The sequence below is a fragment of the Oenanthe melanoleuca genome, chromosome 17 (assembly GCF_029582105.1).
Source record: "Oenanthe melanoleuca isolate GR-GAL-2019-014 chromosome 17, OMel1.0, whole genome shotgun sequence".
Classification (NCBI taxonomy): Eukaryota; Metazoa; Chordata; class Aves; order Passeriformes; family Muscicapidae; genus Oenanthe; species Oenanthe melanoleuca.
In genome coordinates, this window is record NC_079350.1 from 1,136,307 (window position 1) to 1,149,811 (window position 13,505).

General features: G+C 45.2%; 1 protein-coding gene across 2 annotated transcripts in view; it reads right to left on the minus strand.

Annotated features, from left to right (window-relative positions):
* Positions 1-3,044: 3,044 nt before the first annotated feature.
* The window catches only part of GAPVD1 (GTPase activating protein and VPS9 domains 1), a 29,488-nt gene continuing 19,027 nt past the window's right edge, over positions 3,045-13,505 (minus strand). For both annotated transcript variants that reach the window (XM_056505266.1, XM_056505265.1), the window contains exons 17-27: positions 13,072-13,159; positions 12,617-12,697; positions 11,835-11,957; positions 11,220-11,349; positions 10,724-10,833; positions 9,945-10,104; positions 9,467-9,654; positions 8,582-8,795; positions 7,956-8,028; positions 7,415-7,612; positions 3,045-6,730 (exon numbers count right to left, since the gene is read on the minus strand). In XM_056505266.1, the coding sequence (XP_056361241.1) occupies positions 6,590-6,730; positions 7,415-7,612; positions 7,956-8,028; positions 8,582-8,795; positions 9,467-9,654; positions 9,945-10,104; positions 10,724-10,833; positions 11,220-11,349; positions 11,835-11,957; positions 12,617-12,697; positions 13,072-13,159 (1,506 nt within the window). In that variant the 3' untranslated portion in view covers positions 3,045-6,589. The remainder of the gene's footprint in view (positions 6,731-7,414; positions 7,613-7,955; positions 8,029-8,581; positions 8,796-9,466; positions 9,655-9,944; positions 10,105-10,723; positions 10,834-11,219; positions 11,350-11,834; positions 11,958-12,616; positions 12,698-13,071; positions 13,160-13,505) is intronic.

Sequence of the window (13,505 nt, forward strand, 5' to 3'; positions counted from 1 at the left end):
CCTGCCACGGCTTCATCTCCAGCCATGTCCATCCCCTGGTACCTGCAGGGACACAGAGCTGGGTCCCAGCAATGGCAAACACTGCAGAGTGCTGGAGTCAGCATTATCCCTGAATTCTGCCTTCAACATCTGCAGCCCAATAAATCTTTGTCTCCATGCAGTGAACTGTGCTCCCGCTCGGGCTCCAATTTCCATCCCTCAGCACTGTCCCCACAGCAGCACAGGAGCCCTGGGGTCCCTTTGCCAGCCTGGCTCAGCACCCTGGGGCCAAGGGGAGAGTGAGGGGCTCACCCTGGGCAGCCCCAGCCCCACCAGCCACGGCTCCCCAGGCCTGGTGACCACTGGCACCGCTCGCTTTGTGCCAAAACCCTTCCTCTCACCAGGCCTTCACTGGCCTTTTTTTTTTGTTTTGTTTTGTTTTAATTGTTTTCAAAACAGATTTCATGTGGTCCCAAAATGAGACCATGATTGTAAATTAAAGTGTAATTAGCCTTTACGCTTTTATATTCATTAACTCTTCTACGTTAATGATGCAGAGGCTGGAGCACAAACCCGGCATTATGAAACCACATCCAGGAAATAAAATAGTGATTTAGATAATGGCCAGAATGTATTGCTGCTTACACATAATTAAACAAATGCTCAATTTACACTTGGAAACATGAATGAATGTTGATTAACCCCAGCCCAACGACTCTGCTGGCGCCGTGGCTCAGCGCGGTTCAGCCAGCGGGGCTGGAAGAGCTGGGCAGGGAGGGCAGGGAAGGCAGTGCTGGGCAGGGAGGGCAGTGCTGGGCAGGGAGGGCAGGGAGGGCAGTGCTGGGCAGGGAGGGCAGTGCTGGGCAGGGAGGGCAGTGCTGGGCAGGGAGGGCAGGGAGGGCAGTGCTGGGCAGTGCTGGGCAGGGAGGGCAGTGCTGGGCAGGGTGGGCAGTGCTGGGCAGGGTGGGCAGGGAGGGCAGTGCTGGGCAGGGTGGGCAGTGCTGGGCAGGGTGGGCAGGGAGGGCAGTGCTGGGCAGGGAAGGCAGTGCTGGGCAGGGAGGGCAGTGCTGGGCAGGGTGGGCAGGGAGGGCAGTGCTGGGCAGGGAAGGCAGTGCTGGGCAGGGAGGGCAGTGCTGGGCAGGGTGGGCAGGGAGGGCAGTGCTGGGCAGGGAAGGCAGTGCTGGGCAGGGAGGGCAGTGCTGGGCAGGGAGGGCAGTGCTGGGCAGGGTGGGCAGAGCTGGGCAGAGCTGGGCAGAGTCGGGCAGAGCTGGGCAGAGTCGGGCAGAGCTGGGCAGGGAGGGCAGTGCTGGGCAGGGTGGGCAGTGCTGGGCAGGGTGGGCAGAGCTGGGCAGAGCTGGGCAGAGCTGGGCAGGGAGGGCAGTGCTGGGAGGTGCCCACTCCATGCCAGACCAACAGCTGTGGTTCTGGCTCTGCCACAGGGGTGACACTGCCACACAGATGGGACACCACCACAGGGCAGTGCCACCACTGTCTCCTCACAGAGCAGCAGGGCCAGGGTGGCACTGCCTTGTGGTGCCCTCAGGTCCTGGTGTCGGTGCCCACCTCTCCTGTCTGCCGTGCCTGGTGCCTGCTGCTCCCCCAATGTGCCAGTTACTCTGGGATGGAGAACTCTCCTCTCTGCTCAGGAGGAGCCGGAGACCCCTCGTACAGGATGATGCTCTGCTCCTCCGCAGAGCCAGACCCAGGAGCCTGGGCTGGGGACATCCCCTGGGCCCAGCAGAGCCATTCCCCGCCTCAGTCTGGCTCCAGGCTGCCCACGGCAGGACACAGCAGCTGGCACTGTCCCCACTGCCCCCCCACACCCGTCCCTGCCCCTCACCTTGCGGTGTGTCCAGGCCCTGCTCCCATGAACCCGTCCACGGATCGCTGCCTCAACAGCCCATAATGGCTCCATCCATCGGGGTCAATACGGGCGCCTTTGACACATGATAGACAATAATTGCTCTTTCTTGGAGACTTTTTAGTTCATGGATCATTGACCTGATGGGCTGTAACAGCTCTGACAGAGGCTGCACAGCCTCAGGAGCAGGCAGCTCTGTACAACCAGGCACGAGGCCACATGGAACAGTGTCTCCAAACCCATGCTCCCAGTGCAGGCTGCCAAGGGCCCTGGGACACTGGAAGCCCTTCTGGTAGCATGGCCATGGAGCAGAGGCCGTGGCAGGAGGCACAGGAGCCCAGGAAAAAAGGCCAGCACACCCCAGGACCCCTTGAGTGCCATGGGACAGAACCAGTCTGCACAGGACCAGGTCACCTCCCAGGCTCTGCAGGCTGGAGATTCCTACTCTGACAGCAACTTCCAGGTATATGATTTAATGAAAGGCACAATAAGAAGTGAAACAATTAGAATTTCTGCCTCATTATCATGGTAATCTTATCAGTCGGATAATGGGGTATTAATGGAGATTTAATGTGCCTCTCATAACAGAATCCCTTGGAGAAAACACATAAGGAAATTGCTGTAAATCCACTTAATGATGGAAAGGTCCCCAAACACCATATTCCAGAGGATGAAAAATGCTGGATGTAAATGAGAGAGAATCAAGGTCAATAACACTGCGGGGACCAAGCACCGTCACCGCCCCGGCCCCGCCCGGCCCCTTGCGGGGCAGCTGAGGAAACCCTCCTGTCTCATCAGCAAAAATGAACATTTCCTAACCAAAAACATGCCAAACATAATACTTTTAGACTTGACCATTCTCAACAAGGCATCAAACAGCAGCCAGCAGAGGGACAGGCACAGTCCTGCAGGCAGAGCCATTTCTCTCCTCTCAAGCTACTAGAACAGCCAAGCTGCAGATCCAAAATAACTGAAGAGCTCTTTGCTAAGCAGTCAGTGCAGCAGAGCTTCCTCTCCCCTCTACTGGATTTTGGTTCTTTTTTTGCCAATGTCCCTTCCCTATGAGGTGTGAGGATGGAGCAGAACAGCAATGCCCAACACAAAACCACACAGAGTTAGTGGGAAGCTGCTCACACTTGCACTGCCATCCCCAGCACAGCTGCTGATGGCACTGGAACAAGGCAGAAACGTCAAAGCCAGGCGGTTAAACTGCTCTCCTTTTAATCAGTTTTTACAGAATAATACATTAATAATCACGTTAAGAGACAAGATGGGGTTCCTGTATACAAGATTGTGCAAGCTCGTTAATTCAGATTTATAAAGGCTTTACCAAAGAGGAGAGGCAGTACAAAGCTTTTCAATAGAGGTAAAGCACAATTAAAAGGTACAGAACACACACTACTAACTCAGCAGAGGTTAATTCTCAAGTAGTACAGGCTCAACCACGTCCCAGCTGTACCCAGACCGAGCATCCTTCCCCTCCATCCCACTGCCCTCCTGCTGCTCCAGCTCTCCAGGCACACTGACTCACTCGTGCCAACACTCAGCTCTGCTGCCAGCAGCTCTGCCCCCTCTCCTACCCCATTCCCATGGCAGTGAGTTCTCCAGCTCTGTGAGAATTTGGCTTAACAGAACAAGAACATTTTCAAGCAATACAAACCAACACTGTGCTCACCAGTCTCACCCACAGGAAACAGCATCATGTTCGTGGCTTTTTTTCCTGAAGTTTATGGCAGTTACATTCAGCATTTGGTAGTAAAAGATCTTCAAAGCAAAAACTTTTAAACTCAAATCCTTGATAGGCCAGACACACTCTGATTCTCCTTAAAGAGGATTTTAAAAAGGTTTAAAGAGAAATCTTGCTTAGGAGCACAAAGGAATCTCCTAGAGACAAAAACCTCAGCCCTTTCCCTTCCCTCCTCTACCCAAAAAGGAAACCAGCACCTCTGGAATATTCCCAGGCACAGACATGCCATTGTTTAATGTGCCAATAATCAGTGCTGAGACAATGACCAAGCCTGAAACCCACAACTGTGACCTGTTACCAAGGACCTTTCCCTGCTCCACTCTGCTCAAATGTTCCATTCCTCCTCCAGTGGCTGAAGCAGTTTAATTCACAGAAAGCACCGAGATTTCAGCAACAGGCCCGTGGCTGGCACCTTTTGGCAGCAGTTCTGGTACTTTTGGTCCTTTATGCAGTGTCTTCTCACCTTTGCTATTGCACATCAAACCTAACAACATCACTTCCTAGACACGGAATTTAGCATTTTAAAACAAAACATTACCGGACACTGGGAAAACAGTAAAAGGACATTACAGGCAGGTTTTTAATTCTTTGGAAAGCCTAATTCTCTAACTACACCTATCAAGGCTATATAAAGGACCTTCAGATTAGGCTGGAAAAAAGAAGCAACGGACCATCTTGCTACAAAAACTCTCAGCTCACCTGGGGCTCACTGAAACACCTACTGGTTTTAAATTAACTAAGTAACAGTTTAAAAAAGACTCCAGTTCTTTTAAGTATTTTTCTATGCAGAGAAACCAAGTGATAAAAGCTGTGAAGGAAATGGTTCTTGCCCTTCCATAAAGGAGAGTGAACCTGAAAGCCCTGATGGTGCTGACCAAACCCTGTGAGCCAGGCCAGCACAGAAAGGCAACACAGAGGGTGATCACCCCATCCTGTGTCCTTGTGCCTTCTTCAGGCATCCTACAAATACTCTCCTCAACCAACACCCAAACTGCAGAACTTTCACACATCAGTCTTAACTTCTCAGATATTCAAGTAATAATTACATGTTATAGGACACTTCAATAGAAATGAATTTATATTGCTTTTTGATATGATCTGGCCATATCTTAAAGGGCATGTTTGTGCTTTGCTGCAGGGCTGTGCTTGCAATATTGAGTTACATGTTCAGCACCAAAAACCCATCAAGGCTAAATAACCAGAATATTGCAATGCTACACAGACTGAGACTCCAAGTAAGGCAGATCAGAAGAATTCTGTTTTGACTGAGTATTGCTCCTCCTCACAATTGAGTCTCTGAGAGAGGAGAAAGACTATAAAGAAAAGGAAAAGGTTCCCATCCCACCTTCTCACCCGGGACTAGTTTGGCAAAACTGCTAGATTGAGTTATATCTGAGAGCTCTAAAAAGTAAGTTTCCTGATTATGCCTTGACAAGTAGCACAGCCAAATCAAGCACTCAATACTTTACATAAATTGCTCTAATTCCAATTGACCACATGATTTTCCCAAGTACTAGTTGCTTGCAGGTTTTAATTGTCAAAATGTACACACACAAAATGAACCAATCGTGTTTTGAAAAGAAATCTCTTTTTTGAGAAAGATTTTGTTTTCTTTACCACTCACAGACACCAAGTCTTACCATATCCCTCTGTCAGAAGTGCAATGAACACTCTGGAAAGAGCAAGAAATAATACTGACATGAAAAAGTTCAATGCTCACTGTTCTTTTCCACTGTACTGAAGTTGAAAAAGAGCAGCAAGTGCTTATATACAGCAAACACCCACTGGCCATGCCCCAGACCACTTCACTCATGAAAAACCCATGTGGTGTTGTGCATAAAAACCTCTTTAAATTGGTAACTGTCAGTTTAGGGGGAAGGCGGGGTGAGAAATCTATAAAACACCCTGAACTGATGTCATGATATGTTTCATAAAGAACAGTGTTATATTATTTTAAAATATTTTTTTATGAACAGTAAAACTTGCACTGCTGCATAGCAGACAACACGAAGAACATTTAGTAAAAACATTCACTGAACCCCCTGGCATATGTATTTAATGTCACTAATCAAAATATATATTACAGCCCAAGGTTCTGTTAAGGATCTCTGTTTGGGGTTTGTACAGTATACACAATAGCTCAGAAAAAATATTACAGTAAGGTATTTTATTTCTCCTTTTTATATTAGACTTCTCTATTGTAACTTACAGTCCCTCTCCTCTAAATATCCAAACCTCTGTAACACCCTAATGCCCTAGCCAAGAAGTGTTCAGCTAGCTAATAAGCCCTATTATAAATTCCAGTTTTAGAAATTTCAGTCATCTTAATTACATCTTAATAAATAGTTCAGTTTGCCCTTTTTAAATCTTAGCTTTTTGAGGAAGTCCTCTTGTCACCAAAACATGGCATGTCACAACCTGTTAGAGGTCAGAGAGGCTTTTGCTTGTTTATTCAAAGGATAGTAAGTCCAAAGATACCTGCAATGCATTAAATATAGTTATATAATATTTACACTGTCCTCTCAGATTTTAAATTTAGGTGAAATATAACTGATAACTGATGTCAGCTACTACAAACTTTCAGTGTGGCTGGTGTTTTCTTAATAAAAGGTGTATTCAACTAGAAAGTTTACTACGTGGCTGCCCTGGATTCCTCTTGTTACAGTTTTCTGTTAGAAATTAAATGAAGTGAATTACTCATGTGAATAAGATTTCAGGAAGAGGGGTGGTGGAGAAAGCATGAAGAATTTTCTGAATGTTTTGAGATTCCAAAATACCTGAAAACTGTGGTCCCTTTTGCAGTGCCAGTATCTAGAGGGGAGAAAAACGCAACCCAAAGAGAAGAGGAAAATCTGTTAAATTAATTAGATTAGTAAAGGTGTGTTTTAAAATGCCTCAGTTCTGTACAGTATTTTACAAGGAAAGTCTTTTCTTCAGCTTTTGCAGCTGTTGTACATTCTTAGAAATTCTCTCCTGCTCCCAGTCTGCCTGTGCTGTGCCAGCTACTTGCGGTCATCGATGGTTTTGATGAACTCCACAGCTGCTGTGAACTGCATCCACCAGTAGGACTCCTCCCCAGACAAGCAGTTGGCATAGAAACTGCTGATGTACTGCACAGTGGACAGCAGGCAAGGGGGGTTTGCCTGGGGTGGGAGAAGAGAGAGACACTCACAGCTTGTTTGCAAAGCTCGACATCAACAAACACAGCAAGATACAGAACAGAAACACAATTCCCTTTGTGCAGTGGTCCCCATCCTACAGAGGATGTAACCTGCCTGCAGGGTAGGGACTGTTTATCCTCACCAGCCCCACTTCACACACTCAGAAGGCATCAGATTTGATGAGAGGAACATTTTTCCAACAAGGAAAAATGACTAGCAGGCCACGAGAAAGAAGGAGATCACTGGTACAACCTGTGAAGGTCATCAGGACCTCAACACATGTAAAGCCTGTTGTTTCAACATCACACACATCAGACCATTCTCCGCTCAAAAAAGACCAGCAACACAGCCCAAGGCAGTCCTGGTCTGGATCTTGGTCCTGAGGACAGCATGAAGCAGGCAGATGCTGGTGGACATTCCTCAAGCAAACTCTACTCCACACACAACACCTGCACCCCAATTTCCTTGGTTCCAAACACAAAGTTTGCTTGGATTCAAAAACCATAACTCTGACCACATTTCTGACACTCTTATTCAAACCCTGCTGAATCAGATCTGGGTTTGAGCCTGGCCAGCTCCCCATGACCCACAGCCAGGATCTCTCCTGAATTTGCTTCTTTATTACTAGAATGAACTGGGGTTTGTGATCGCTGCAAAAGAACTCACCTTTATGAGGACAAAGACCAGAACAGGAACAAAATCATCTGCCCCAGGCACGGAATCCTCGTTGGCCAGGCTGAGCAGGTTCATGATGGTGGAGCACATCCTCAGGATGCACTGCACCTTGTCCCGGGGCGTTTTGTAGGCGCTGATCGTGCGGATCTCGGACTGCGCCGACGGCCAGGGCGCCTCCCGCAGATACACCTGGGCAAAAACCAGCCCAAAATCAGCCACAAGCCACTGCTGGCCACCACAGGGCAGCTGAAGGACCAGAGGCTCACAGGTTTTGGAGAAATGGGAAGCTTTAAGGCAAGGTGAGTTCAAACTGAAAAAGGGGATATTTAAGTTATATATATGGAAGAAATCCTTTGCTGTGAGGCCCTGGCATAGGTTGCCCAGAGGAGTGCCTTTTGGCTACAGTGTCTTTTTCCTGTAGGATATTTCTGCAGTCACAGACAGAAGCAACCCTTCTAAGTGTAAAACAGAACAATCCTCTCTCCATCCCAAACCCCAACACACATAGAGAAGCAAAGGAACAGAGTTTTACCTCAGGTATCTGAAGTGCCTTGTGGTTTGCAGTCACTACTTTGGATAACCTCTGTATATGCTCATGAAGGACCCTGGAAACACAAAAAACAAGAGTGAAAAGTAAGCAGAAGCCAGCCAGCTGAGGAAATTTGTTTCATGTTTGATAGGACAAGATCTTAAGACCTTCAGGAATGTGACCCTACAGATGATGAACACCAGGCCAATGAAGATGTAGAGGACTGTTCTGTACAGCCAAGAACAACCCCATGTCCTCTAGAGCATCCCAACAGCATCTGTTCTAAACCACAGGAACCCCACATGCATAGAAAATACTGACTGAAACTAGAAAATGGACCAGTCCTGAACCAGGTTTTGATCATTCTCTCAGCACACACATTTGCAGACCTCACAGTCTGTATATACCAAATCACTACACTTAGAACCTTTTTTTTTTATTCCAGCAGTTTGTTGCAAACACATTTGCACATGCTGCTAAAGCCCATCCTTGTTCTTTTACAAAATGTTCTGAACGAAAACATGAATTTGTGTGGCTGACTCAGACAAGTCTGTCACAGGAGGGCTGCACAGATTTCACTGCACCAACTGCAAAAGAGAAAACAAGTCCTTTGAATTCCATTAACTTACTGGTCACGCAAAATATCTCCATCCTGATTAGGGTAGAAGGCGAGTTTGAAGATGCGATTCATCACACTGCGCTCTATGGCTAATTGTGCATCCTGGAGCTGCTCCTCACTGGCATTCTGCCATATGGCATCCTGAGCCATGGCCCCATACAGGAACTGCAGAAAATCCTCCACTTGGGCTGTTTTATCATCTGCTGCCGTGAGTTTCTGGAAATCTGATAAAAAAGAAGGAGGAGGAAGAGAACATTCGCTAAAGTAAAAAAATATTATTTCTGACAGGTTTTTCAGGCACATTTAATGTACAGCACTATATGCTCTGGGAGCAAGAACTGACTCCAAATTCCTTATGTACTTCATTTAGTCAGATATGTGTACAGAGAACATAGAACCAGTTTGGTATAAGTGGCTCTTTTGAGTTTCCTGGTGCCACTATCTCTTATGCTGTGATATTTTTGAATCTTTGATACACTTGATTCACACTATTACTCATATCTTCTAAGGTGCAGCCATAGGTGCTGGACTAAGAACTGAATGCTGCAACTAAATTTATCATGTATCAGTAGATATAAAATAATTATTAGTATCCATGCTTCTGCCATGGAGCAGATAATGTGATTTAGCATAAGTTTTTTGGCCAAGTAAGATCAAATTACCTTCATTCTCTCAGCCCATGAAAAATGCAGATAATTATCATAGCTTAGCTGCCACAACATGCTGTAAAGTCACAGCAATCTGTCTGTTTAGCCATTAATTCACCATGTGAAATTAAAATCATTTTAGGAATCTACTCCTCAGATCAAAAGACATATTTTAAAACATTAACCCAAGTCAGCATCTAAATACAGAGCAAAGGAATATAAAAAACTTTGGTTTGCATTAATCTTACCTTGAATGAACTCCCTTATTTTCTTTTCCTTGCTCTCCAGCAGTAACCTCACGCAGACTGTTGTGAAATACCTGTTGGCCACTTCTTTATCTCGCAGGACTCTCTGTAAGAGCCTCTCCAGGTGCGCCTGTGTCGTCTGCAGGCCTTGGCGGCAGCGAGTTAAATAAGCAATGTATGGAGCTCTTTTCCTAAAGCAAAGAGCTCTGATCAGATTCACAACAAACACACAGCCTAACAGCTTCACAAACTGCCGAGTCCCAGTACAAAGGACTCTTCCACCTGGTGCTTTTAAAACAAAACAAAGCCTGAATTTGGAAGTTTGCCTCACATGGGTGAGACAATCCCACCCATTTGTGGGGAAGCAGAAATGCAGCAACCAGGTTTGGTACAATTTAAAACAAAAGGCATCTTCCCAACCTGCTGGTGAATAACCACATGAATCTGGGAGCCCAGTGGTGAGGGACACTGCAGGAGGTACCTGTAGTCCTCTGCAATGGAGGCCAGCAGCTTGCGGCAGGTGCGGTTGTCGAAGCGGCTCACGCAGCGCATTGTCTCCTGCAGCTGCGCCATCAGGTTCTTGTCCTGCAGGTTGATGGCTTCAGCCAGCTGAACTTTCAAGAAGCACACAATTTCATTGTCTAATAAAGAACAAAGGAAAAATATTAAGGAAAAGAAACATAGGCACCATGAAAAGAAACTGGTTTTGAATATGGGAAATACATTGATGGTTTAAAACAAAACTTCTGTATGTTAGGCAATAAATATTATTTTAGAACAATTTAACAAGCCTTTTTGAGTTTTCCAGCTATCAGAGGATAGGCTTCCTTATCATTATCTTATCTAGTATTTAGAATTATTCTGAAATGTGAAGAGGACCAGGTAAGGTGATATATTCACCTGTCTGCAAATAAACCTAGAGTGAATGAAAGGATACAACACAGCACATTTATACTAAGTCAACATAAAGACCCAGTAAATCACTGAAGTAGCACAACTCCCAGCAGCACATGTATTTTGAGAGACTGTTCTATAGCTTCAGCCTCTACCTGCACTGTATCTGTGATACTTCATTACAAAAAAAATCTTAGACCAGGCTGAGATGGCAGTTTGTCTGTGGAGTAAGAATGAAAACATTCTGGGGGCAAAAGGCAGCCCGTGCCCTCAGTATTTATGGCAAAGAGAGGGGACCATAAATGGAGCAGTACAATTGCCATTACGTGGGGACAAGGAGACACACACAGTGCAAAGAGCCTTTACCTTCAGGGTCTGTGTGGTCTGGGAGACCATTCCTTGTTGAATGGGTCAGCATCGGGAGGGCGACAGAATCTGCTGAACAAAGAGCCAATCTCAATTTCTTCTTTGCATCCCTTAAAGAGGAAAAATATTTTCTTAACACAGTTGATGTGAGGTCTGCTTCTTCAATAAGAAGTCTTTACTTTCTTTTTTATTTAATACTGCCTAGAACTTATTTAACATCATTTTAATATACAACTTTGTCAAGACTTTAGAAAATCAGTTCTTTTGATACAGCACCATTTTCAAAGGGATTTTCTTAAACATTGAATTGCTCAGTCCTCTCTGATTACAACATCCTTCGTCCATAAGTGGAAATATGACAGTTTGAGATGCTTAAAACTAAAAGCACATAACAGTTTACAATGACTATGTATTAAGATTCTTGTGGGAACCAGTCACACAGCTTCAGCTTTTAATTCTACCTTGTGGGTAAGACGAAACCTGCAAGTCTCTTTACCTATAGGAGAAAGCAGAACCTTGTGGCTGTGCTACTTGACTTGCAGAGTCTGGGAGGTCGTCTGCAGACATGTTCTGCAAAGCCTCATCCCGTGGGGAGTCATGCATGCTCTCACCATCCCCAATTGCCTCTGTGGAAATGAAAAACACATTACACCTCAAGAGAGGAGTCAGAAGAAGAAACCAGACTAATTTTCTGCTCCTTATTCTAAGGTCAGGAAAAGAATGGAGACAGCAAATGAACCAGCTTTTTCTGGATATATGAAGAAAGGCACATTAAAAAACACAATCTAGAAGCTCCTAAGAAGAAACTGCAAAAGTTTTGGAAGGCACTTCTTCAGTGCCATTTAAAACAAGATAAAACAAAAAATCTGGTAGGAGATGTGCTATCAACAACCAGCTCTTTCAAGGGCAGTACAAAAGAGGTGTCCTTGGGAATACTGATTTAATTCCCAGCCTCTGAGGGACTGTCCCACAGATTATTTGACAAAACATTTCTTGTTCAGAGCCCACTTTGTTCAGCTGCTAATACTAACATTGGTCTAGAATACTGAAGCATTTTTATCTTTAAGGAGCAGAAACTATGTTGGTGGTGATACAAAAGCCAGGTTCTCACCTGTACTGTCATAGTTCACTATGGCTCCTTCACTGGGACTTGTTCTCTTGATTGCATTCCTGTATTTGTCCAGAATGTCCTCAGCAGCTTGTGCCTGAGCACTGAGCCTTGGGCTGGGATCATCTGAAAGGACCACAAAAAACAACAGGAGTTACCCTGGTGCTGGGCCAACTGAAAGCAAACACAAAAACTTAAGCCTACACATTTGGACTCTGTTTTTAGCCAGATCAAACAAAGAGCTGCTTGTGTCCTATGCAGCCCAAATTCGAATGTATTAATAAAGTCTGAAGCAAACCAGAAAACAAACAATACAATCCAAGTGAACAAATGAAGCCAGATCCTGAGCAGATCCTCAGCACATTTATACTGCATACACAAAGGGCTTTGGATATTTGAAGACTTCTAGAAAGGTTCAAGCAAACAGAAAATGAAACACCCAGGTTCAAACCATGTTTAATTTAACACTTAAGTAACTATTAGAGGACTGTGTGCACAGCTATCCTCACTGCTCAGCTGTGACAAGGATAGGAGCTCTATAATAAGGGCGGGGGAAAAGTGAGGACTTGACTTGAGAATCCACTACATGCACAGACAGACATGTGACAACTTAAAAACAGTCTTTGAGTCAGGAAATCTTTATCCATTTTCTTATTCAAAGTGCCAGTTCTGAACATGAACTGCAACAGCACATTCCTGTCTGTCAATAGCTACCTGGTGGGCACTCTGGAGCTCCAGGAGGCACATTCTGAGAGAAAATTACCATGATGGTGTTATTCACATACCTTGAAGTGTTGCGTATCTGTCAGGCACCATGTCATCTTTGTCTTTTTCTTGTTTTTCTCTCTTCCTAAATGGAATAGGAGCTGAAAATGCAAGGTACTTCATCAAAGCCTACTCTGAGATAATGGCTAAATACCAAAAACTTTAAGGAAGGGGCTAATGCAGAAATTTTTCATCAAATCAACTTCCATAAAAACATAAGCTTCTCCATGGAGTAGAGCAGAACTGTACAGTCATCATCTACAGCCAGCTCCACCTTTAACAGACATGAGGTCAGGCAGAAGTTTTGCCTTCCTGGTACAGCACACTCTAGGGAACTACTGGCCAAGGGAGTGAGGTAGCTTCCCATTTTTATTTACATATTTATTCATACTTTACCCATAAAAGCGACTAAAGCTGTAACAAAGGCAGTGTGAACTCTAACTGAAGTACCAAAGCCAGACAGACATGATCCTACCTTTGGGCATGGCAGACACAAAACGTTTCCTCCACCAGGGCTTGTTCCTGTCAGACTTCTCATCATCACTGTCTTTCCGTTCCTCAATCTGCAGAAGGGCAGAGTCTACATTTGAGCATTTACCAAATCAAGTGTAAAGAGAAAATTTCTCCTTCACATCAGCTTTTGCTACACTGACTGTAAAACCAGAACTACAGCAAAGCACAAAGAGCAGATTCAGTCAGAAATATCTCTGCTAAAGAAGACATTCTGCAAATGCAAACCCACAGCCACAAAGAACTTAGATTTCACTTATTCATTTTTTAAAGAAAATTAATTTTCAGGTTGCTGCAGCAATTTAACACTACAATGAATCTGCTTCTGAAGTAGTACCAAATCCAGTAAACCTCATCCAGTAAATTAAAAAAAAGCCAGATCCATTTAAGGAACATCTG